We start from the raw sequence: 27,891 nt of genomic DNA on the forward strand, positions 1-27,891 counted from the left end.
ATTTTTCACCTTGGGAGAATGCATATCCTCATTGTCATGTTGAAAAAATGCCCAACAATGCAGGGAATGAGGAAAGGGTGACAACTTCTGCTTCAAGTTTGTGTATTAAATTACACAGTGGTCTGTGAATTCATGACAGCATTGATAAAGCACAACTCCCTCACACCTTCAGCACTCATACATCTCTATATAAGAGCTTTACTACCACTGAACTTTACTGTGGGAACCAGGCACTTCTCAGTGTACTCCTCCTCTAGCAACACCATAACATTTTGGATGCTGTTAGATCCAAAATGATTGATTTGGTCTCATGAGTATTGATTCCCAGAATGTGTAAATATGGGCTTTGGAAATGGCTAACTGACTTTATTCAGTCCCTCCAGGATTTTACGATTCTGCGATAGCTGAATTTATCGCAAAATCAAGCAAACTCCGCAATATTCGGAGGGGCTTGCCTTTTTTCTTAATTGCTGCAGATTTTCGGCAGATTTTGGGCTTAGACACGTCCCGTGATGTCTTCGCAACATGCATTTAGTCAACTCGTTTGAGCTGCGCAGCTCGGACCAATAATAGACAACGCGACAGGAGTTCAGAGCAGCGGGCCGATTTCAATCACACGGCACTATTTCTACACAGCGCTGTGAAGAAAGCATTTGAATTTACAGCTAAATCAATAACAACACTGTGAAATCTTGTGAGAAGCATTCACATTCGTCGCAGAATTCTCTGTTAAACCACAGATATCAGTTCAAACAGTGCCAACGTGGAAACTTGATATCAACAAGAGTTTACCAGAGAATTCTGCGACAAATGTGAATGCTTCTCACAAGATTTCACAGTGTTTTTATTAATTCTGTGGGGAATTCAAGTGCTTTCTTCACAGCGCTGTGTAATCTGGAAACCATGAGACACATTGTGCCACTAACACAAACAGAAACAACTTGTGGCAGAAATGGTCTAATGTCTTCACACAACTTTTCCCAACACTTCAAAGCTTTAAATATTACCCAGTTTGAATGTTATTTTTAATGTGACATCCAAAACATTACTTGTTCATCCTTCATATAGTTTGTCCCCACCTGTAAAACTAAAAGTTTCACAATGTAGGAAAGCAAACACTTATTTAGAAATAAAAAAAGAGAATACATTTTCACTGTAGTAGATGTTGCACTTATTGACGTATTAGCCATTTCCACACCCTAGTATATATTTTTAATATTTATTAACAGTAAAATAAAAGGTAATAGTGTCTGTATCTCAACTTAAGCTCAGTGCTTTTCTGTCAGCCCTCACAGCGCTGCCAAATCAGGGGCTGGTGCCACCTTATAGAATTCTCATGTCGTCCCACACCTGTAAGACCTTCGTTCATCTTCGGAACACAAATTAAGATATTTTTTATAAAATCTGATGGCTCAGTGAGGTAAACCAGTGAGGTTTAAAATAGTTAATGTGACTACAGTGGTTCAACCTTAATGTTATGAAGTGATGAGAATACTTTTTGTGTACCAAAAAAAAAAAAGAAAAAGTGATGGGCGATTTCAAAACACTGCTTCATGAAGCTTCATAGCTTTACGAATATTTTGTTTCGAATCAGTGGTTCAGAGCGAAAGTCACGTGATTTCAGTAAACGAGGCTTCATTACGTCATAAGTGTTTTGAAACATTTCGAAATTTCAATGGTTCACCACTTGGGTGATGATCTCTGTGATCCCATTAATCAAGTGTGTGGGTTTTACCTGATCTCTGATCAGTTTTATACATTTGTAGATGTTTTAATTAGACATTAGTAGTCCTATAATTAAAAAGAATAATAGTAATTAATAGTCTCTTAGTCTCCTAAACAGGCCAATAAGAGACTATTAACTACTATTATTCTTTTGTTTACTGAAATCACATGATTTTGGCAGTTTGATACACGCTCCGAACCACTGATTCGAAACAAAAGATTCGTACAGCTTCAAAGCTTCATGAAGTAGTGTTTTGAAAATGCCCATCACTAGAAATTGTTGAATAAAGTCGTTATTTTGTTTTTTTGGCACAAAAAAAAAAAAAAAACACAAAAAGCATTCTTGTCGCTTCATAACATTAAGATTGAACCACTGTAGTCAAATGAACTGTTTTAAATATGTCTTTAGTAGCTTTCTGGGCATCTGGAAGTGTAAATTAACTTGCTGGCAATGGAGGCCTCACTGAGCCATCAGATTTGATCAAAAATATCTTAATATGTGTTCTGAAGATGAACGAAGATCTTACGGGTGTGGAACGACATGAGGGTGAGTAATTAATGACAGAATTTTTATTTTTGGGTGAACTAGCACTGGCGGTACTGCCCTCAAATGTTAGTCTGGAGCACTGCAATGGTTCTGAAAAGTATAATGATGTTAAATGAACGTTGTCTGTTGTATATTTTTACTGCTAAACAACAAGAAATGCTGTAAATATTGACGCAAATTTTGAGAAAAGCCATTTTAGGCTGGAAAAATCAGAAATGAAATCCTGGAAGGAGTGCTTTGGCTACAGTAGGTAGTTCCAGTGAGAACAACCACCATGCATGTCATTTCTGCAGGCTGCATCTTTCTCTGTGAGAGCAATAGTCACTCTTTTCATAGCTTTTGCTGGCTCTGAGACACTCACTTGGTATTTCTCCTGCTCTTTGTCTAGCAAAAAAATCCCTCATCACTAAATGAAAGCTTAAAATGAAGGCCAGATTATTTAAGGAGCCTTGTCACAAGTCCATTGTTTTTGAATTTCTGTGTTACTTTTGCTATATTTTCGCACTTAAAACAACGATTTGGTAATCCTCTTGTACCACTGTCCTCTTTTGTGCAAAGAAATATGTCTCCTGACAGTTCTCTCTCAAGTGGTTCCTTTGTTGTCAGCATTAAGTCTGAGAATGATTTTTTGGTTTTGGTTCACCATACTTTCCTGTTGATCAAACACTGCCTTAAACTTACACCAGGAAATTTTTATTTCATTTTATTTAGTATTTTTTAGGAGGGTGTACTCATTTTTGCTACACAACATTTTATCACCTTGATAGGAAAATCTTATTTTCCTGAATAATTTTGACATGCTTATTTGGTAATTGATTAAGCAGACTTGCTGGAACATTATATCTCTAAAGAATCCTAACATGTCTTCTAAGTGATTGAGTAATTGCTAACTTTCAGAAGTTTCAGAGGGGGTGTACTCATTCGTGCTGTGCACTGTATTTTCAATAGTCAATATGTTCAGTATGTTTTGATACATCTATGATTTTCAAGGGAACACTTGATCAGAAAATAAACCACCGCAAAAATACAAAATATCTTTTATTATTTTGTAAGACTCATAGGCTATTTACAGATATAGTTTTTGTAGCAAAACCGTGAAGTGACCTAAAATGTGCACAGATCATTTTATCTGATCGAGTCCTTAATCTAAATAAGAAATTGTAATTCTGCATCACATACAGGAAGAAGAAACAGATACACAAGTTTAAAGTGTGTTGATGATTTGGGAATTGGACTTGAAACGGTGCCCATGATTAGAGTCAGCACACCAACAGTCTGCAATTTGTGCCTGTCCAAAATCACATTGTTAGACACTACTGACGACCAAATGAGAAGAATGTGCTGAGTCATTCATCCACCTTCTCTGCACCCCTCTTTCATTGAGTCATTAATACACTCCCTCTATCCAGCATGCTCACAGTGGGCTATGTCATTCATTTACTCCTATCATTCATTCCAAGATTAAGTGCATATTTATGGCCACACACATGCACGCTCCTTCCTCTCTGTTACAGAACTCCCCTTGTCTCGGTTCGTGCAGAAGATTCCCGCCGTTTTTTCTGTCTCCACAGCAGCAGAGCCAGAATCAGCAGAACTATGAGTCCCACCACACCTCCAATTATGCCCAGCTTCAGCGCAAGTCCAGAGTTTGAATGTTGGGGTTTAAATGTGGCACACGATTGCTGGTTCTCTTCGCTGGCGCCGATCTTATTCACCGCTACTACACACACGAGCGCACCAGCCGCCACATCCCGCAATACGGTTTTCCTTTTTTTCTCTTCCACCTGTATCTCCCTATCCATATCTCTGTCTTTGCCTTTCACCAAGACTTTGTAGTGGGTGACAATGGAGGTCGGAGCACACCAGTGCACCAGAACCCCTTTGTCATCCTGTTGAGTCAGATATGAGAGGGTCGGTGGACTCGGGGCATGGAGTCTTTCTAACCCCGGGCAGAAGCAGCCTGTGACTGCTGTGAGCTCTGCGCAGGTTTGCTGATGCTCTACACACATACTGTAGTCGCAAAAACCATCAACTGTGTCTTCAGAGGTAGTGGAGGATGAGCTGGGAGGCTCAGTGGTAATGTCTTCGAGTACACTGTAATCATCTGTTTCTCCGGAGGGGTGGGTACGGGGTCGAGTGGCATTCTGAGATGATGATGATGATGATGATGATGATGACAATGATAGGTCGAGAAAGTTGATGAGGAGGAGAAGGATGACAGGACGCACACACACAAACATGTTTTCTGGTGAAAAAAAAAAAAAAAGTTACAAATGGAGCTTCAGATCAGAGAAGTCAACTGATTCCTTCAGTGAATTAAATCATCAATCAATCATCTTTCTTGAAATTAAGAACTACAGTTCTTGAATGTAGTATATTTTCAGTTTGCACCAGTTTTTAGGAAAGAAAAGTATGTATAGTGAATAAAATGTAGCTCTAGATCAGTGAAGTCAACTGAAATGTTTCATGACTCATTCCTTGGGTGAATGTTTCAGTCATCTTTAACTGATTTCATTAACCTTTCTTGAGTTTATACAGTAAATTATCAGATTGCATAATTTATGATAGAAGTTTTTGTTGCTTAATTTTAAAACTTTTAAATATATTAAAGGGTTAGTTCACCCAAATATGAAAATGATGTCATTAATTACTCACCCTCGTTCTACACCCATAAGACCTTCGTTATTCTTCCGAACACAAATTAAGATATTTTTTTGATGAAATCAGTGCTTTATAAGATTAAGGTTGAACCACTGTAGTCACATGAACTGTTTTAAATATGTTTTTAGTACCTTTCTGGGCATCTGAAAGTGTTAATTATCTTGCTGGAAATGCTCTCATTTTATCAAAACTATCTTAATTTGAGTTCTGAAGATGAACGAAGGTCTTACGGGTGTAGAACGACATGAGGGTGAGTAATTAATGACAGCATTTTAATTTCTGGGTGAACTAACCCTTTAAAGATTGTTAAAGATGAAATAAAGAAACACTTCTGTGTTGACATTCAACTGTATTTCAAAATTATTAGCCAATTGCTAAATTCCCATTATATCGACATTTATTCACTTGGCAGATGTTTTAATGAAAAGCAACTTCAAATGCATTGAATCTATACATTTTTTCAGTTAATGCATCAAACCTGGCAGTCGAAAGCTTAATTACCATAATGCACCTGGATAGTTTCATTTTGACTCTTTTGTAATTCGCATTATTCCCAAGAGTGATCATCTGACTACTTTGAGTACATTTATGGATCAAGCAGAAAGGTAACAACTGCATTCCTGAATTGGGTTGTGGGGAACAGAAACTAGAAGGAAGAATCACCACTGAACTAAGGAATACGAAGTTAACGATCAATGGAGCTTAGGAACCTGCTTCATATTTCTCATTTGACATTCTACATCTCCAGTGCAGATTATCTCTAGAAAACAGTTTACATTTAGCAGAGGGAATACAAACAATCCAGCCATCCAGATCACTCTCTATTGCAAAACAAACCAGTTAGCAAACTGTTGCACTTGTGTGAGTGAGTGTGTGTACCATGTCATCTGCCCTTGGTTAAGATATCGATTAACATTCTTTTGCATTGGTAAACTTCATTTAAACCAGACAGAGCACATATAAAGACCACACTGATGAGCTTTAGAGAGATTGTGAGATAAAGGAATGCAGAACTTCAAGGTTTTTTAATAAGTAAAAGGCTTTTGTATTGAGCCTGTATTTTGCTTGCTGTCTCTCAGTTACTTTTGTATCAAAACTGTTGCAAGTTGCAATGTTAACATATTGAAAAAGAGTTTAAACAAAGTTGTGAACTTTAATTTCTTACCTATTTAAAAGGGGAATCCAAAAAGTTTTATCTTAAAATCTCTGGTATCCTCTTTCCTTTGCTCTCATTCGCTTGCTACAACTCTCTCTCTCTAACTCCCCTACAATCACCTCCTTTTTCTTCCTAACCCCATCCCCCTCTCTCCCTCATTGCTCCACCTTTTCTCATTTAATAGGCTTTCTGTCAGAGAGAATGTGTGTTGAATATGTGCACATGCCTCGAATGAATCACAGCGATAACAGCTACATGTCCAGATCAGAAATCATCACACTCATTAAGAGTTATGAGTTCATGTTGAGCAACTGCTATATCAGAACTCATTGACATTCTATTAATAAAAAGATCATATGAAAACATGTTTAAGGTAAACAACTACTTACACTGAACACAACTCAGTCGTAGCCTTCCTGTGTCATGCTTTTATGATAGCAAACAAAGGGCTCTTTATTTCACGGACAGATTTGGAGACGGTCAGCATATGATTCAGGCTTCAGTGAAAATCTTCATACAATCTTAATTCAAATCAAAATATCAGTTTGTATTATCCAGAAATGTGGATTTGGTGTTTCACTAAAAAGATTTACTGCATCCTGGAAGCATGTATGCGTGTATGTGAGTTGGGTTTTGGTGCAGCTGCTCTGACCATAGAGAAGGAAGTCTGTTTTTTTCATACTCAATGACAGAAAGAGTTGAAGTTCACATCATTCAGAAACTTATACACATCACACACTTCCGTACACCACTTAAATGCGTATGTACACGCTTAGAAACAGTCATATGGCACTGTGGTCAAGGTTATTTCATCACAATATACTTTTTGTGTTGAGTCAGACTTAATTAGGTTCAGACAGACTGATTCAGACAGACAGTCCTAAAATGTAATGAGTAAACAGTAATGATTCACAGGTTCACAGTCAATAAATGACAAGTTTAATTTAAATGTTATGTTACAGATGACAACCAGCTTAAAAAAAAAAAAAAATCATCAAAATCAAAAATTGTTTGTTGTTGTTGAAATCTACATGATACAGAATAAAATTTAGATTTTTCACACAATAAATAATGAAATGATTTGTTTATTTTACTCTTTTACTGGTAACACTTTATAATAAAGATCCATTTGTTAACATTATAAACTGCAATAGTTAACATTAACAGTGAATGATGTGTTACCCATAAAATTGGTATTTTTAATAACAAAACGGGACATTTCAGATTTGAATTATATATTTCAATACTTTAAGAGTGAAAAGCTGGGTCTAGAACAAGAGTAAATGAATAAAAAATAAATAAAAGGCATTTGAAATACATGCAATTTCAATATGACTTTCATATAACAAAAAGAAAAGGCGTTAGTTAATAGTTAACATGCTAGTTTTAATTAACTTTTGGATTTGTTGAAACACCCATTTGCAGCAAGACAAAAGCATTTCTACAACATTTACATGTAGGTCTTTAACATATGACAATAAAGTGCTCTATTTAAGATTTAACAGAGTATTAACAGATCATCTGCTGTCAGGATTATTTTCCTCTGAGTTTTGCAGTTCCAGAGGAAGAGTGTTCAGAAACACCGGATAGATGATACACTGACACACGCTGGAGTTTTGGGGTGTTAACTTAAATGTAGTGGCATAGATTACAAATCCATATTGTATTCTTTTAGGGAGGACTTTCCTCTTTTTCAAGGGTCAAACAAAAGTTAGGAAACAGAGATCTTTTCTGTCTCGACTATTCTGATCACAGGATGCAAGCCTCTTACCAGTATGAAGTACATTTAAAAACATCTGATGGTGCAACAGTGTTTTGTTTCAAAGCCTTCTTACTGACATACGGGAATCGGGAGGACTGGAGCGGGTCTCTAATTTCAATCTCAACATAGTTATAGAAAAAAAAGGAATGGTGAAGCTCCCTCAGAGCTGCAAACCTGCAAGTCCTTTTCTTCTCCATACTCTGAAAAATGGGACAGGCTCACACATGCACAACAATATCCAGTTCTGATCCCTATGAGCTGCTGGAAGCCTGGCACACATTATGAAGCTCATGTGGCCTAGGCCTATACCAATATAAAATACAAAATATCATTCCATTTTTGTACATGAAAGATGTTGAATGCGTTCACAGATCAGTCATCATAAATACTACTAAAAATACATGTTTTAGGCCTACTAAAGAACATGTGTTTTCCAGAGAAAATCGATCATATGGGAATATTTTTCTGTGGGAAAGCTTCACATACAGGCATCTAGGGAGGGCGTAAACAGAGGGGGAAACCACGTGTCAAAAAGTTGTATTTGTTCATGCATAACTAAAAATATTATCCTTCACAACACATATGTGCAACAAGTCTTCATTTTTCAATTTCAAGACCTAGTTTTGATGTTGTTTTTGAAATGGCTTGTTTTTGGTATTCATAAGTAGGTTTACATGCGCAGTTGTCGTTTTTCTCTGTGGTCGTCGAGCTAGTCTTCATCTGTGTTTAAGCAGGCTAACGTTACGTGTCGACACGTGTAATAACCGTAGACTGAATGTCGCGCGGTACCGCTTTTTGTCAGCGCATGCGCACATCAAGCTGCAGTCTGGATGAAGACGAGTTATAATCGCCTACAGGTACGATTTCATTCCTATTAAAGCGTTTAAACGATATTTAAAAGGACGAATTATTGATTCAGTCCGGCTTCAGACTCTTCAGACAACTTTTTTAGTGTAGGCCTATGTAAACGTAGCACTGCTTGTTTTATATCTTTTCACTTTAGGTGTCTTTTAGAAGAACAACAGCGCATTTTTACCTTCCCACTTCTCTATATCCAATCTGTTACACAGATATTGCTCCTCAACTCCTCTCTCTCTCTCTCTCTCTCTCTCTCTCTGTGTTTCTGTCTCTCTCCATCACATCTGGTAGTGATTAACTGGTGTGCTGAAAGCAGCTGTAGAAGGGAGCAGCTGCAATGAAAACAAGCACGCATGTCATGCATCCCGTCAGACCTAGGGTGTGTTTAGTGGGAAAATGAAATAAGCGTGTGTGTTTCAGGGTGTAGCTGTTGCGTATGTGTGTTTTATCACAGTTGTGTATTTGAGCGTTATTATGTCTGATTCATTGAAATGGATGTAACCTAGGGCAGCACTACATGTTTAGTTTATACGAGGAGGGTGTTTATTAAATGCCCTGTTGTTTAAAACTTTATGTTTTGTCTTGTTTAGTTTATAAAGTACATCCTGTCCCTATTACGCAGCAGTTAGTATTAAAGTGGAACGGAGCAGTCATCAGGGGTCTGAAATTATTTAAAGGATTAGTTCACTTCTGAATGAAAATTTCCTGATAATTTACTCACCCCAATGTCATCCAAGATGTTCACTGCTCTGCAATCCGCCACGCATGACGTAATCACGTCACAAAGGTCACGGGTGACGTAGGTGTAAGTACCAATCAAGTGTCTATAAAGGGAACGTGCAAAGATTAAGCCAAACGCCCTTTACAAAAAAATAAAAAATAAAAGGTAAAACAACGATATCGGATGATTTTGAAGTTGGAGGAGAAAATGAGATTAAGTTTTTCGCCCTACCATGGTACTTCCGTGGATCGCAGAGCAGTGCAAAACGAGTATTTGTGGTTAAAAAGTACTTTTTTTTTTTTTAAGAAAATGACATTGTTTCACTAGATAAGACCCTTATTCCTCGGCTGGGATTGTGTAGAGCCCTTTGAAGGTGTACTGAAACTGCAATTTGGACCTTCAATCCTTTGAACCCCACTGAAATCCACCATGTGGAGAAAAATCATGGAATGTTTTCCTCAAAAACCTCAGTTGTTTTTTTTGTTTTTTTTTTGACTGATGAAAGAAAGGAATGAACATCTTGGATGACATGGGGGTGAGTAAGTTATCAGGAAATTTTAATTCTGAAGTGAACTAATCCTTTAATTGCACATTCTGCCCACTACATTCTATTCTTCATTTTCACGGCATACTTTCCTCTCAAAATAGAGCACAGCAGTCATGTTCCAAAAGTAAAAATCCCATTCATTTTCTTTATAGGGCAATAATCCTTTAAAACAGGTCTTTCAGCTATGAGGTTTTCAGTCGGTGGTAGCCTATGCTTTTGTTGAAGCCATCAGCAATAAATTGAAATAACATCTGAACACATAATCTTTAATCAAAATAACTTCCCTTACCTCTTGCAACAACATCTCTTGTCTGATGTTCATTGGCATGAGGACGGGTCAAGCTGTCACTCAAATGAGAAAACAACAATCCAACGATTTTTCTTGTTCAAAAAGCCATTTCAACTGGATATATGTCACAATAGGGAAGAAAAGACTATCGCAACTTCAGTTTCATGCCAACTTTACAAACTTTTTGAAAAAGTATTTGAAAATCAGACAAATATACAAAACTGTGTACTTAACAGCTTTAGTGAGGGAAAGAACTACAATCCCATGAAGCATTGTGAATGAAAATCAAATTAAAAACAATGGTGAAATATAAAACTACTTATTTAAAGTTGTTGATTATATCTATAGAAGAAAAAGATGATAAAAAGTGCTCCAAAAGAACTTCAACCTACTCCCATGAAGCACTGCAAATGACGTAATAGTCTCCCTACACTCTCAAACTGTTTCAAAATTATACATACACATTAAAGCTGTCTTGTACCTTTGTCTTTTTGTCTGATTTTCAAATAATTTTTTGCTTCAGATCAAAGATTGTAATGTGATTCACATTGTTGCTTGTTAGTTCGGTTCATAGCTTATAACTCTTAAAAGACGTTTTGATGGAAAAATTGCACTCTTTATAGAACAACAAATTCTGACTGATCAATTGCGCCATCCATCATTCGAATATTTCCTAATAGTTGCCATCTTCCATGGCAATGCTGTATATCAGTATGCTCGTTTATGTAACTGATCCTGATGCAACATTCATGTCTCTTGTATCACACCGCAGACTCCTACTCTCATTTCAAATGCAACTGCCGCCATCTTACATCTCTGTTATTGATTGCAGTGCAAATGACTAAAGAAAACTTCAGTTTTAATATTACTTTATTACCTTTATAGTGTTCGTCTTGTTGCTAGGCTGATTGTTTTGATTTGACTTCCGCTTTGCGTCAGAGTCCTGATCACCCTGTCGGGTTTATTTCGTGATAACGATTGGCTAACTGACTGTACATTCCTATATTTGGTCCGACCAAGTTGGCTGGATATTTTTGTTCAATTGGCTACATACTTGTTTCAACTCAAATAGAGGATGTGGTTGTGTAACACATTGCATTGGTACTTCAGTGAATTGTGCAATATAATTCCTGAAAGTTATCAGCATAGAAACTGTAATCTGATAAAAATGTCCAGACTTTACTAAAGGGGCTGGCAGACAGTCTAGTTTCTACAGGTCATGGAGAGTGTGTGCAAAAGGTTACTGTTAATTACTGCTCTTAGTAGACATTTTGTACCATTAAAACATCCTGCATATTTAATAGCTTAAAACATCCTCCTCATCATAAACAAAGCATTGACTTAACCAAGCTCCAGAAACGGCTCCTTTTGATGTTGCGGGTTTAGTGACACCACACAGGCAAATACATTTGCATATGCCTGAATCCAGAGCAAGACATAGACAAATCGTTGTACATCATCTCACTATAGGCCCCACCCTCTGGCATTCAGTCGCTTAACGGCTGACATTTTCCTACAGAATTGCGTTGCGGCAAAAACACATAGAACCCATTATAATCATTGACACTGTCTACACTGGACACATTATACAGATGTGTGCGTGTTCAGTTTCTGACATGCTCTTTAGATCTGTCGACAACAGGACAAATGGAAGAACTTCGCTTTTAAGCATCCAGTTTAAACAGCTTGTTTGCGTCTCTGTACAAACCTTAGAAGAATCCCAGCATCAGAAACAAGTGGATGGTTTAATTTAATGACGTCCCGGATCAGGTCTGAGGATTTTATGTTTGTTCGGAGCATTTTGTTTTGTCAACAAAGCACAGTGTAATGGAGAGTAGGGCTGGGTAAAAAAATATAGATTTCTCGATTTTAATCGATTCTCATTTTTACGAACCGATATCGATTCTTAAATCCCAAGAATCGATTGGTCTAGTCTGTTTTCAGTTGATGAACAGAATATATAGCACGCCTCCCATCCAATAAATCGCAACAATCTTTGTGCTTTGTTACTTTTGATATGAAGCAAAGTCTCAGATTTCAAATGACGTCCATCTCATTATGAGATTCAAAAAATAAATACCGTTTTTTGTGCTGTTTAATGTGATGTGACAGATCGCTTTAACGCCTCAGTTAAAGAGAAGCGGCAGCACAAGCGCATGTGAACATCCTCTCCTCCGCTTTAATACCAGTTACAGCACGACTAAACATCTGAAGGTATGTTAAAATATATAGTACAACTTACCGAAATCCGTATCATGTCTCGTGTAATAGCTCAATCAGTGTTTCAACCTCGGAAAGACGTCAATAAAACAAAGCTTGTAAACAATGTTATGTAATATCACATTTAACTCAGAAAAACATATTCAGTGACAATAAACTCATTAGTCAGCTAGAAAAGTGAACTCTAGAAAGCAGCATTCTGATAAATATAGCTATGCACCATTACATATTCATTATAATGTTCTTCAATATTTAATGCATTTGAATAAATCAGTTATGACAGCTGCGATTTAAATGTTTATATTAAAAAAACAACAACAAATTGGAGTAGAAATATGATTATGTAATTCTAAACTTTATTTATTCTAAAAAAACATAACGGAGTGTAATTTAAGTATATATAAATAAGTTAATTTTAACCTTCAATATTATAGTAAAGTAGTACCAACTGACTTCCATGTGTAGTTTACAGCATTAGTTGAGATTGTTTTCCTCTAGAAAATTTGCCATTTACTGTAACTGATATACATCCAAAATAATCAATATCGAATTCATAATCGAATCGCAAGCATGTGAATTGAAATCGAATCGTGAAAATTGTGTCAATACCCAGCCCTACCAAATCGCATTGGATTGGCTTCTACTCTAGTTTTCTTAAAACTTAACAGTACTTTGGTCGGTCTGTGGCTGTTTTAAAATGTGCTTTAAAAATAAACCGAACTTGAACTTGAAAGATGAAGCAGCCAACTACATTGGATCTGACAGCAGCTACATCAAACCGAAAATGATTTCATAATGCTTTGTCTGTAAATGGTAGTCTTCTGCATATACATTTTTTAAGGTGCAAAACATTTTATTAACATTATAAGTGAACATTAAAATAGTAATTAAAATTTTTTTAATGCTAGCTTTTAATGCTTACAAAATAGAAACAAAGGTAATTGTTTATGACCTCACTATCAACACAGCTGTCTGTGGAGCAACACATATTGCAATGTCAACAAGGGCTCTCTCATTCAGTTTTTTTTTTTTCTGATCAAATTATAGTCAAAGGAGACAAATGCAGAGAGACAGGGAGTGAAAGGAAACCACTGAGGATGATACAGAATAGTACTAGATAAGACAATCCAACTCTACAGATTCTAACAGCTGCTGATTGACTGGAACAGGTTTTGTCACACACCAAACACAAGCTGTACTGAGCAGAAATGATCTAATGTTCTTATCAATGCATTGAGTCTTAAGGGAATAGGAGGCAGGAGAGGCTAATTATAAAAAATAGACAAGCGCAGTGGTTTGACTGGAGTGATAATCAAGAGTTATTTCAGTCTGTTAGCGAGTGCAAACACATGCTGGCACACACACAGCTCACAGACCCAGTTCAGTCAATCTGAATCGCTTCACTGCTCTTTATTCACAGACAGAGGAAGGAAAAAAGACAGACCTGAAGGAAAAGACTATGAAAAAGGTGGATATAATGTTATAGCATGGCTAAGGATGGCTCCTTTTAAGCAGGACAACACAAAATAATTTGAATGGTATGCATGCGAGTACACGTTCCAGGGTTTTTAACCCCTAGATGCCTGTGAAGGTACTGCAGGTACTGTTGTTGACAGGGGAAACAGCTTCCCTTCATCAGAAACACATGCTAGTTTGCTGCTGTATGTGTGTCCAGTAATGTTTACTAGTTTAGACTTTAAGCTTGGAAAGAATTCATTTATTGTGTGGTCTCTAGCGTTAAATTGGGAATTTGTCTCATTATGCTGTGTGTGCATTCATTTTCCATGCCAATTTTAATGTCATGACCAAGGATAGTTTCCAGGGTTGCTTTCTTCTGCCTCCTGCTGTCCTTCTGACTACCAACATGTAGTTCCATGTTTGGTCACCAGATGGCATTTAGTTATTAGGAGGTTGGTTAATATTATGCTCCCTGCATAATTAGATATTAGCACTGCTAATTATCATCATCCCACTTGCAAACACATCAAAGACTGATACCCAGGGAAAGATAGGACTTTCTCAAGCATTTATCACCTGAAAAAAAAAAAAAAAATCTCAATGGAGAAAACTTTATTTAATAATAATTTTAATAATAATATTTTTAGAGCCCATTTCCAAAGCCAAAGGGCACTTGACAAAGTTAGGTTAGAGGAATTTTTTAAGAGGTTTTTAAAAGAAAGGATGTTTGACAGATGTCTTGAGGAAGAGCATTTCACAACCTGGGAGCCACAACATTAAAAAAACTGGCCCCCATAGTGACTAAACTAAACTTATGAGCCATTAACAATTCCACACTGGAAGATCTTAAGGAACGAACAGGGTCATACGCTTGAAGTAAATCAGCTAAATAAGAAGGACCGAGGTTATGAAGAGCTTTGTAAGTGAGGGTTAGTACCTTGAAGTTTATACTTAAGGAAACTGGAAGCTAATGAAGGTGATGATGAAGAATCTGAGTAATGTGCATGTTCTTTCTTGTGAGAGTGATGAAACAGTCTGCAGAGTTTTGACCATATTGTAATCATTTGATGTTTATAGCTGGAAGCAGGGCCCAGGCTTTTATGGGGCCCTAAGCAGAATTTTATTTGGGGGCCCCTGGGATAAAAGAAAAACTTAAGATAAACAGTATCTTCTTATATGAAAAATAAATGTAAATGTACAAAATGGATAGTATTAAATTAAATATTTAAATAATGACATAAAATGAACAGATCAGGTGGACCTTTAACAAGATAACAATAATAAATGTATTAACATTAAAGGAATATTTCTGAAAATGAAAATTCTGTCATCATTTACAAAAGTTGTTTTAAACCTGAATTTTCTTTCTTTCTTCTGTTGACCACAAAAGTTTTTGGGTCACCAACTGTTTGGTTACCCACATTCTTCAAAATATCTTCTTTTGTGTTCACTCTGTTCAGCAGAAGAAAGAAATTAATACAGGTTTGGAACAACTTGAGTAAATAATGACAGATTTTTCATTTCTGGGTGAACTATCCCTCTTAGCCAGACAAGGGGCAGCATGTTTACTATAAGGCTTCTGTTTCTTTAAGACCTGCATGCATCCAAAATACATACATGCATCCTGTTTTCTCTCATCTGATTATTTTCACTTTAGACATAACCAACTGTGTTTATGTAAACCTTGTGTGTATTTGACAGTATTAGTGCAATCAGACATGAAAGTCCACTAATCGGACGCTGTTTGACAGTGTGCGCGCGCTCAGAAAAAGCACATCAGACAAGCACACGAATGAAATGTTTAACTGGCAAGGCTTGAAAGCACATGCTAATAATGAACTTTTGTGATTGTGAAAAAGTGCAGTATCCCGTGAGTGTAACTCTACTGCTGCGATAAATGTAATGCGAATGTCGAGTTGTACAGTATTGAGACAGAGGCACAGAACTGCAACTGATAGAATGTGCTGTAAAAATCAAGCTGTCATTTCATGTGCTCTTGGGGGCCCCCTAAGCAGTCGCTTAGTTCACTTATGCCTTGGGCCGGCTCTGGCTGGGAGGCCATAAAGAAGCAAGTTATAGTAATAAGATGTGACAAAGACATAACAGTTTCAGCATCCTGCTGACTAAAAGAGGATTGAATACAAGAAATATAATGTCGGTGGAAATGTAGGTGGTCTTTACCACCTTACCAATGTGAACATTAAATGAAAGCGTGAAATCGAGAAAACCACCAATATTTCAAACTATTAATCAGGTCACCATCCAGATCTATCAGTTGGCCAGATAGTTTAGACATTTTAAACAATTTTAGAACCCATCAGTATTACCTTAATTTTTCCTTTAAGTTCCTTGAAGCAAGTTGCTAACACAGGAGGAAGCACTGAGTCATCAGTGTAACAGGTGAAACTGAACCCATTGCATTCAATAATTTGTCCAAGTGGTAACATATAGATAGTGAAAAAATAGGGCCCAGAACAGAAGAGGTTAGGGGTGTCGCAATATACCGGTACTGACGATAACCGTGATATTCAAAGCATGAAATATCGATATCGTGTTAATTTAGGGTGTGGCGATATACCGGTATGGACGATAACCACAATATTTAAAATGAATAGGACGCTTATGATATCATGACACGTAAATACTCCAGCGCCAGTACCTGGTTGAGCTCTCAGGTGGCAGTATCGCACCTTAACACCATAGACTGTAAAAAAATATGGACGTAGCGTCCGTGACGTCACCCATAGAGTTCTGAACAGCAGTTTTGACGCCTAAATTAGGCCGCGGCCATCTTAGCTGCGCATCACCGCACGTCACTCCCGGATAACTGAAAATGGGCAAAGAGGCGGGGAGGTGGTTTGAGCTGATATGACTGGTTGCTGTAACCACGCCCGCCTAGCTCGACGTGACCATGTTAGCAGCAAAGGAGCTATCTATCTATCTTAGATACGATCTAAAATATTAATGAAGACAAGTTTTATCATCAGAACGTTCTAAAGGTTTACTGTCAATCTACGGTGTTTTTTAAGATATAGATGCTCCAACACCAGTAGTGTTGGTTGTGCAAATAACAACATGGAAAATCAAATGGGACTTCATACCTTTATAATGAAATAGAGATCGCGAGATGAATCCAATCTGTGGCACTTGGGTAAAATATGAGTGTCCATTGCAAAACAAAAAAACATTTCACATTTCTTCTGAATGATCTGCTCTCTGTCATCGTTCTTCAAGAAAGGATGCAATCTGAGCAGACTTTATGTTATAAAACTGTATACGATCGTATCTAACAAACAAATGAGACCGTGTCCAAAGTATATTTTTTTCAAAATAGTGCAGCAGTTTTAGTAATAATATCCAAGCAGTGCTGTCGGATTTTGATATCCTCCCGCCATTGTCATTGTAGTAAATCTCATAATCAAAACTTTCAGCCAATGCCACGATCCGACAACGTGTGTTCTGTTTCTTCCCCATGCATGCGCATCTACACAGACACACATCAGTCTCGAATATTATGCAGCAAGCCATATTTTATAATTGTATAAAATAATCGAGAAAAAAGCACAAAAACGGCTGAGATGCCAAATTCAGCGGCAGCTGAGGTAACATGACGGCTCAGACAGCAGCGCAATCTACCTGTCACTCAAGTGACCACGCCCTTAATTATGCAGAACTTTAAGGCTTAATATAATTTAAACGGATAAGTTATAAAAAAATTCACCCCCCTCAGAGTTGTCATGAAGGGCAAAAATAGCAGTATAGACCAAAACCACAATTTGAACCAACTTGTAAACATGTTTTTTTCTGCTATAAACTTGGCCAATTTAACATGGGACTCTATGAGATTCTGCTCTCTTTTGGAGCCTGTCCCTAGCGGCCAGTCGATGAATCGCAGTTTAAGTTACTTCCGTATTGGCTTCACGAGAGAAAGGGGGAGGTTGCCGCTTGCTTAACACTGACACCTGTCAAACAAGAAGAAGATGCAGCGCGCGCAGCTATTCCTGTCGTCTGAGCGGGAGAGTGAGAGGCTCTGTCCCATGCATTGTCCACACCCGAGTACACGGGGCGCCGGCGTTAACGCTTCTCATTTACTTTGAATGGGTGACGTAATGCGTTGCCGAACTGAATTGTGGGTTCCGTCGCGTCACTTCACTCGCGTTGCAAGCGGCAGAAGTTGAAGATTTCTCAACTTTTCAAGCGCCATCCAATCAGATCGCCCTATGCAAATACCCTAGAGCAGTTGCTAGCCAATTGCGTTTGTGCAACACCGGAAAGTAATGTGATTGGCTGTTATCACTATAACGGTCGCGTCAACACAAGCTTCAGACACGCCCTCCGTCAAGCGTTGACGCTGACGCCCCGTGTGAATGCAGCGTAAGCTCGACAGTATGGGAGTTTTTCGGCTCCTTAGACAGCCCAATCCGCAGGATTTGCCTAGCTACAGTTAGGGCTGTGACGGTGGCAATTTTTCAGCAGGGGCTGGCGCAAAATGCGGCATCGGCATCTCGCAGCGGCACTTCCGGCGGCATCTCCAGCGGCAGCTCTCCCTACAGCGGCATCTCCAGCGGCCGCGGCATCGGCATCTCATAGCGGCACTTCCGGCGGCATCTCCAGCGGCCAGTGACTTCTTCGGCAGCTGTCGCTAGAGCGGCATCTCCAGCGGCCAGTGACTTCTTCGGCAGCTGTCGCTAGAGCGGCATCTCCAGCGGCCGCGGCATCGGCATCTAGAGCAGCCAGGGACTTTATTCGGCAGCACCTGCCGCTGGCCATTATATTTCAATGTTGTTTTTTGTTTTATTTTAAAAACTAGGCCTACATTTAATCAAAATAACATAATATACCAGAAGACTATAATTTGTAAGCATTTATCACAAATTTTGTTAATAACGTTCTGATGCTCCACTACATAAGAGAAAGTAAATCACATGCTTTGAAATGCACATGAATATAAACTGATATTTATACAGAAATTAATTTCTGATAGACTATGCTGCACAAAGCTGAAATTGCGGCATCTCTTAGCGGCATTTCAGGTGGCATCTCCAGCAGCCACGGATATTCTTCTAATTTTAAAAAGCTACATTGCAACAAAATAGCATTATATATCACAGGACTGTCATTTATCATTAATTTTTGTTAATATGTAGGCCTTTTCTGACGCTGCAGTTGCTATCAGAGCACGCTGAAATTACTGCGTGTGTATATGAGTCATTCTACAAAACGGATGCTATTTGGGTCCGCAACGTTTGATCAGATGCATAAGGCACAAAAAATGTCCCAATTTTTTTTCAAAGCTTAAAGTTATTAATTCAAGTGTTCTTTTTAACATGATATATGATCAAATGTTTGTTTTTTTGAAGATTAGCATACTATTTTTAATAATTTTTCATTATTACATAGCCAATTTCACATGTCCGTGTTAACCAACATGACACTTGCATCTAAAGTATCACCAAATAAGTTATATATATTTTTTCAAACATATACTATTTTCAGGATTATATGTGTGTCCCTGTTTACACAAAATATATTTATTCACAATAAACCTTATTTTTTTGGTTAATAATTTAAGATTTGTGCACGTCCCTCAGTTTGACTTACCACCCTGTCACACTAACTTGTTTTATCTATAAATAATGCTCTGTTCCTTTAAATGACATCACAAAGCCTAAGTGACATCATTTGAGCCTTATACATGGGTTTCAAAGACGTCACTTCCGCTATGCCCACCGCCATATTTGGGACCGGTCACAGCTGCGCGCCCTGTTTAAGTCTATGGTGACAGCAGCTACAACTACCAGAGGAAGGCCAACAAAACGCTCTCAGAAGGTTCACAACAAGTTTATAATATATCTTGGATATGTGGTGCTGTTAGCCGTTTCAACAGTCGTCAGAACTTCAAATTTATTTGATTTATTTGAAAATATTATGAATTCTAGTTGCTGTGTTTCGGCGTGTTACAGGATGAACAAATTCACGACACCAGCTGACTACATTACTTAGTTCAAGTACATGCGTGCATGATTTTGTGCAAATATAAGTTGTAATTTTATGTATAGCTTGTATAAATATATATGAATTACCATAGGATGTGTCCTGTTGAGTTAATTAACCTTCTAGCAAAGCGCTTCAGTTTACGGGTGTTCATTCAGCGCGCGCAGCTCAAATAATACTGTTATCAAAATGAATCTGTTATTGATGTTATTGTATACAAAAAAAAATCTGTTATTGTTCATGATCCTTATTATTAATCAAACTATGTGTTGATGAAAATAATACTAGAATATAAGAGCTAGTTATTAAAAATAATGCATTCATTTTCTAAAAGAAATATTAAAGTTAATAATACTGTGTAGTAACGTTAAACATTTTAATGACTTAATCATTGCTGTTTGAGCTGCGCACGCTGAAGCTGAAGAGAATAAAAAAACCCATAAACTGAAAGTTAATTAACTTTCAACTTTTTAATTAATCAACGGAACACATCCTATATAAAATAATCCAGATATTAATACAAAATAAAAATATTACAACTAGTATTTGCACAAAATCACGCACAGATGAACTTGAAGTAACCTCATTGAAACTCCGAAACACAGCAAATAAGCCCAAATAATTCACAACGTTATTTTACAAGTATATACGATTATAATATCATGTATAAGAAGACAGTCCCAATCATATTAATGTTTTGTCTTACTTTTTGAGCGCTCGCACTGAAGCTATAGATGATCATCAGCTCTGTGGGTTATTTACCTCAACGAAACATCCTTTATGAGAATAATCAGATATTTATACTTAATAAAATTAATAAGTTTTATCTGTACAAAATGATGCGAATGCACAAGTGAAGTTTGAACAAGTTATGTAATCAATGTTTAACTCAGTCGACGCGCTCTTACCACAACAACACGCTGAAACAACAACACAGAGAATTCACAACATTTTATTACAATAGTGTCCTCGTTATAATGTTACGTAAATGACAGTCCCAGCAGTTATTAATGTTGTGCATTGCTGTTTGGCTGCCAGTGGTGTGGTCCCTTCTGAATGAAGCCAATAATTCTGCCGATCTAACTACTTTGGGATCAAATAAATTTGTAGTTCTGACGACTGTTGAAACGGCTAACAGCACCACATATCCAAGATATATTATAAATTTGTTGTGAACCTTCTGAAAGCGTTTCGTTGGCCTTCCTCTGGTAGTTGTAGCTGCTGTCACCATAGACTTAAACAGGGCGCGCAGCTGTGACCGGTCCCAAATATGGCGGCGATAGAATACAGTGACGTCACATGAAACCCATGTATAGCCACCAAGAACAAAAGAAGGCAACTATGCACATTTTTTTTACATTGTTTATTTGTTGCTTTTTCATGTTAGGCAGGGCCCGTCAAGCTTAAACTTACCACCCCGGTGGTGGTAAATTTCATCCCAAAATGTCCCCTGATAAAAATCATATTCTGGGGGGTAAAACTTTTTTTTTTGGCAGGTTTCCTTTGGTAAAATTTACATTCCAAGGGCTAAATATCATGTTATTTGGGCTCGCTTCAACCCGCGGACATGAAAAACAACCCACGGCAACAGTGTAAAAGTAGCCTAGCCCAATTTCGCAGGAAAAATGCAGACTTGGCAACAATGTTTGGTTCATTAATTCACTCATTCACTCACTCACTCACACACTTTTTACTCAATTTGAAGGTCTCCCCTCCCCCAGTTTTTAAAGTTTAAAACCAGCAGATCATATAGAGAAACACTTCGTCCATACCACCCCGTCACATCAGTTACCACCCCGTTACAGGGTCATTTTGTTAAAGGTTTATGGAAAGAAAATGAAATATTACATAAATTAACGTTGAATGATGTTCTTGTTGTGTGGACTGATCAGATAAATGTAACTTTATTTGTATTTTTTAAGTACAAACAATGAGGCCATTGAAAGGTCAAAAGGTCAATTTCAAGATTAAAAATCTAAAAATAAGAAATATATATGAAATTACAGACTTTCTACTGATGGTTTCCAAAAAAAAAGGGACATTTTTCTATTATTAGGAAAACATTAGATTTTAAAAGTCTGTTTCTTGTTTTACTATTCCAATGGACAAAGCTGAAATTGCTGAAATTGCGGCATCTGCAGCCACGGACTTTCTCTGGCAGCTGTCGCTGTTTGTGGCACCTGCCACTAATTCGGTGTAATATTTTCACTTTAAAACTACGTTTGAAGAAATTAATATTAAGCTGCTATATACACAGGACTGTCATTACATTATATAGCTACCATAAGTCATATACACACGCAGTAATTTCAGCGTGCTCTGATAGCAACTGCAGCGTCAGAAAAGGCTTACATAACAAAATTAATGATAAATGCTTACAAATGACAGTCCTGTGATATATAATGCTATTTTGTTGCAATGTAGCCTTTTAAAATTAGAAGAATATCCGTGGCTGCTGGAGATGCCACCTGAAATGCCGCTACGATATGCCGCAATTTCAGCTTTGTGCAGCATAGTCTATCAGAAATTAATTTCTGTATTAACAAAATATCAGTTTATATTCATGTGCATTTCAAAGCAATGGATAACATTGCAATTTTATTTTATCAAAACATGTGATTTACTTTCTCTTATGTAGTGGAGCATCAGAACGTTATTAACAAAATTTGTGATAAATGCTTACAAATGATAGTCTTCTGGTATATTATGTTATTTTGATTAAATGTAGTTTTTAAAATAAAACAAAAAACAACATTGAATTATAATGGCCAGCGGCAGGTGCTGCCGAATAAAGTCCCTGGCTGCTCTAGATGCCGATGCCGCTCTAGCGACAGCTGCCGAAGAAGTCACTTGCCGCTGGAGATGCCGCCGGAAGTGCCGCTATGAGATGCCAATGCCGCGGCCGCTGGAGATGCCGCTCAAGCGACAGCTGCCGAAGAAGTCCCTGGCCGCTGGAGATGCCGCCGGAAGTGCCGCTATGAGCGGCCGCTGGAGATGCCGCTCAAGCGACAGCTGCCGAAGAAGTCCCTGGCCGCTGGAGATGCCGCCGGAAGTGCCGCTGCGAGATGCCGATGCCGCATTTTGCGCCAGCCCTCTCTCCAATTTTTTACTACCGCGGTGGTAAATCACCAACAACCGCGGGTGTTGCGGTGGTGGGGTTTGTTTATATATTTTAGAGGTTGCATTAGACTTGCGTTTCGCCGTCATTTTGATGGACAGGATCGTATAAAAAAATCCATCATAATCAATATTACCCGTCATTTTAATTTTTATATTTTAATGATAAGATATTTTATTCACGAACTTACAGGATAAGCAAATAGGCATAGGCTTGCATTTATTTATACTATGAAAAGGAAGTTGATCAAAGACAAGCTGCGTCACTTTCAGTTTTCATCTTGAACTCTTGTCACGAATTGTGAGTGAATGCAATCATCCTTTCCTCTTTACTACTGTACAGAACGAAATAAACATGAATGAAAATTACAAAAAAATATGATGAAAGATACAGTAGCTTACCGAAATCTGTATCACGTCAGTTCAGTCAGTGTTGCAAACAATGTCACGTAACATTATACCTCAGAAAAGCAATTCGTTGACCATAAACTTATAGTAAGCAAGAAAAGATTAAGCATGCATAAGTAACTTTATCATTATACAATTTACTTAAACTGGGTGCTCCCATAGACAGTAAAAGTGCTCCTCTGTGTGTAATCAAGCGGATCGTTTTTATTTTATTCTGGAGACTGAACTCGCGCTCTGCTGCCACACTGGAGCGCACTCACCACCTACTGGACAGGGGTGGGAATTACAACAAGCTTACATACAAACTACATAATCTGTCAAAATGACAGACGGATGCAGATTTTTTCCGTCACTGCTAAACAAATTCCATCAAAGACGGAAAATTTTCAGTTAACGCGATCTCTGAGATATATAAATATATATTACATATGACGTCACACTACCGCCGGTGACACTCCACGACCGCGGTGGCGCGGTTGTCATGCCTACCGTCACAGCCCTAGCTACAGTCAGTGGGAAGGGTGGCAACACCATCAACCTTTTTACCACCTCCGTGTCCATCAACCTCCAGATTACTCCATTTTACAGAGAGTAAGTTGCGATTATTTTACTAGTCATGGAATGGGAAATGTTATATTAACCTGTTAACAGTGATTTTCTGTGTTCATATATTTAAATAAAGCGTGATTCCTTTAATAAGTAGCCTACTGCGTTTTCTTTACTCGTCTTATTCAGCGTGATGTAGTTATGCATGCAGTTATATGCCCTCAAAATTCAAGATACATAGGTATGTTTTGCCCCGACGATTTTTTGTCATTATATTATATTATAAGATGTAGTTGTTTTACAATATCACACGAGCAAGAGTGCCGTTTTTCCCAAATCAGCACAAATGCAATGTTGCTTCAACTTTTTGTTAAATGAACAATGTGAGTTACATTTTAGACACAGTATTGTTAATATTGTTTTTTTCCCTTTATTTCGCCAACGAAAATTTCAAAATGATGAACAGCAGAACAGAGTCCCAGTGCAACAGACAGAAATGTTTTTGTTTAACTGGCTGAATCCGCGTTTAGAACGAATGAATCCGAGCTTCGTTCCTGAATGAATCAGTCATCTGAACAAATCGGTTGACTCACTCATTAAGACAGTGACTTGCTGCCACCTACTGGCAGTTTAGTTTAGTTTAGTTTCATATTTAAGGGACATTTTAATTAAAAAGTTAAAATTAGAAAAAAAAAAATCCATATTTAATTATTGAATTAAATTTATGTAGATAAATTGTAAATGCTGTGTAAATATATTAATGCCACTTCTCATTCTGTGTCACCTCTGTATTGCAAAGATGGATTTTGTTGATAATGATTTAATTTGATTGGTAACAGCCTTAATGTATAGGCTAGTATTAATTTTTATTTCTTCAGGTCTTAAAAAGCCTTAAATTTGACTTGTGCAGCAACCTGAAAGAGAAAAACTAAATAAACAAAGTAAAAATTATTTAGACTGATAAATTCTTCTCATTTCTATTCTAATATTGTGACAGCCCTAGAAGAGATACACCAGAATTGATGAATTTAGTGGAAGATTTGTGCTTCTGGAATACAACAAATTGTTGCCTATCCGTCAAATGAGAGGAAGGCCAGTCAAAACTGTACCAGTTATTCCAATTGCTGGAAGGCTTAAGAGAATTATCTCATGACTAACAGTGTCAAAAGCTGAGCCAAGATCCAACAAGAGGATAGTGCTAGGAGCACCAGAACCAGAAGCTAGGAGGAGATCATTAAGAACCTTAAACAGAGCTGTTTCCCTATGCAGAGGATGGAAACCAGAAAGGTTCATGGAGGTTATGTGCTGTTAGATGTGCCTGTAACTGGGAGGCAACAACTTCTTCTAATATCTTAGAAAGAAAAGAGAGGTTTGTGATAGGCCTGTAGCTACTTAGACATGAAGGACCAAGACCATGCTTTTTGAGAGCAGAGATGATAGCAGCAATCTTGAGCTTAGATGAAACTGTTCCAGAGGACATTGACATGTTAAAGGGATAGGCCTACTTCACCCAAAAATGAAAATTCTGTCATTAATTACTCACCCTCACGTCGTTCCACACCTGTAAGACCTTCGTTTATCTTCAGAACACAAATTAAGATATTTTTGATGAAATCCGAGAGGTATATTTTCAAGGTCCATAGACAGCAATTTAACAAACACTTTCAAGGTCCAGAAAGGTACTAAAGACACATTGTTAAAAAAAGTTGACATGACTGCAGTGGTTCAACCTTAATTTGATGAAGCGATGAGAATACTTTTTGTGTGCAAAAAATCTAAACAAAAATAATGACTTTATTTCACAATATCTTCTCTTCTTTGTCATTCTAATGCATCGTTTACGTCCAGCGCTTCCAGGTTCTACGTCAGAACGGCGACTCATTATTGGCCAGCTCCTGCATCAGCGTCACAGGCATGTGTCGTAAACACAGAAGCCTTAACTGTGATTACTGGGGCAACTACGTAAGGATAATGCCAGGGAGGAGAAGAGATTGTTGAATAAAGTCGTTATTTTTGTTTTGTTTTTGCGCACACAAATGTCATGCGTTTTAACGATGTTTAAGTCACATCGACAGTTTTAACAATGTCTATAGTACCTTTCTGGATCTTGAAAGTGTTATTCATATACCTCTCGGATTTCATCAAAAATATCTTAATTTGTGTTCTGAAGATGAACGAAGGTCTTACGGGTTTGGAACGACATGAGGGTGAGTAATTAATGACAGAATTTTCATTTTTGGATGAACTAACCCTTTAATGAAATGGTTTTCTCAGTATCTCATCACTTTGGGGACAATGGAGTCAGAACTGGAGAGATTGTGAGTAAGGCATAAAGAGAGAAGTTTAGTAGGGGGAACGGAGGGAAGGTGTTGACAGATAGGAAGTATTTTACTCTGAAAAACATTCAAGAAAGCATCACACTTTTGGTCAGAACCCTCTAGAGACTACTTGTAGTAAATAATGTTCTAGGCCTGTTTTTGGACTTGTTATTGAGTGCAGTAAAATAACTCCATCAAGCAGCATTAAGAGCTTCCCTGTACTGCTGAATGTGTTCAGCAAGGGAGTGAACAATAAGGACAGTTTTCTTATAAAGCCTTTCTAGACGGTGGTTCTAGCTTGGTTTTCATTACCCTAAGCTCAGTAGTGGACTAATGAGAAGTATGAGAGGAGGGAACATCTAGATTTTAAAGGAGCATATTCATTCAAAATAGAGGAAATACTGTCATTATATTAAGAATGTTTTCTGCACTGGAAAGACAAACCGGTACAAAGGGTGGAAGCATTGATTGCACCTGAGAATGACAGAGAATACTCACCAAACAGGACATTTTGACGTGTGTATTTAACCATACCCGAAGTTCAAAGTTCACTTTGCTTGTCCATGTCTCGGAGCACGCGCACAGAAAGCTGCCTGTGGAACAGTATCATTTTCGTGGCTGAATGCAGTTTTAATAACTCTTTTTATTATCGAGCACATCCTGCAGTTTAGCAACAGTAGATTGTATTTTAAGACAATCACTGATCTAATTGATTTGGATGATAAGTTTAGGCTTTTTGGGAGGAACGAAAGTGCACCGCTGTGTTGGAAAGAAATATACTAAAATTGCATAACCCTAGTTTCCTGCCGTCATTGCTGTAGGGTTAATGTTGTTGCAATGTCTCTGCTCTCTGCAATAATGTTGCAAATTTACTGTCTTTTTTCAGAGATCTGGTACAACTGCCAGACAAGACCGGTGAATGTAGTGAAGCTATTTTATCGGACTTAATAGAGACCACCGATCCAACTATGCAAAACGATTACTGGTCGATTATGATCAACGCACTTAGAATACATTAAAAACTGAAGCTGCTTATATTGATATATATCTTGATATAGGGCAATAAAGTGAACAGTGAAATTCAGTTAAGTCTAAATGAAGTCAGCAAAATCATATGTATGAAATCTATATCATGGGGTCTAACTGACACTGTCCAATAAGGACAGAGTCAATATAGAAAATCAAACTATGTGACCTTGATGAGAGTGCACACTTACTGTACTGTATGCAGTATTTCTCTGGTGCAGAGACAGAGGGAACCAACTAGGAAATTAACAACAGAAATATGAAGCAGTCAGTTTACAGACAGATTATGAATAGTAGTCTGATCAAAAAACATAGGCCTTACTTACTAATTTGCCAAGATGAAATGGACATTTATCTCTTTCAGGATTTCCCAAAAATCTTCCTCTTTCTCTCTGAAATGCATTTGCAAGAGAAAAGAGACCAAGCAGCTTCTGTTTTGATACTTTCCTTTCTGTATGGTAGTCATGGTAACGCAGACAGAGTTGCGAGATTGTGCAGGAAAGTCAGTGAGAGTTCATTGATGCTCTTGTCAATGGAC

The 27,891-nt window shown here is 37.6% G+C and overlaps 1 protein-coding gene across 1 annotated transcript; it reads right to left on the reverse strand.

Moving 5' to 3' along the window:
* Window positions 1–3,297: 3,297 nt before the first annotated feature.
* LOC125266365 (leucine-rich repeat neuronal protein 4) lies at window positions 3,298–27,842 on the reverse strand. Its single transcript, XM_048186934.1, has 3 exons — window positions 27,680–27,842; window positions 27,545–27,590; window positions 3,298–4,517 (listed from the first exon to the last, which is right to left on the reverse strand). The coding sequence occupies exon 3, from the start codon at window positions 4,510–4,512 to the stop codon at window positions 3,781–3,783; it is 732 nt and encodes a 243-aa protein (XP_048042891.1). The 5' UTR covers window positions 4,513–4,517; window positions 27,545–27,590; window positions 27,680–27,842; the 3' UTR covers window positions 3,298–3,780.
* Between the last annotated feature and the right edge of the window lie 49 nt (window positions 27,843–27,891).

The sequence above is a fragment of the Megalobrama amblycephala genome, linkage group LG4 (assembly GCF_018812025.1).
Source record: "Megalobrama amblycephala isolate DHTTF-2021 linkage group LG4, ASM1881202v1, whole genome shotgun sequence".
NCBI lineage: Eukaryota > Metazoa > Chordata > Actinopteri > Cypriniformes > Xenocyprididae > Megalobrama > Megalobrama amblycephala.

Bases quoted from the DNA above. Each gene is read 5' to 3' on its own strand.
- LOC125266365 (XM_048186934.1), bottom strand. From the start codon at position 4,512: ATGTTTGTGTGTGTGCGTCCTGTCATCCTTCTCCTCCTCATCAACTTT.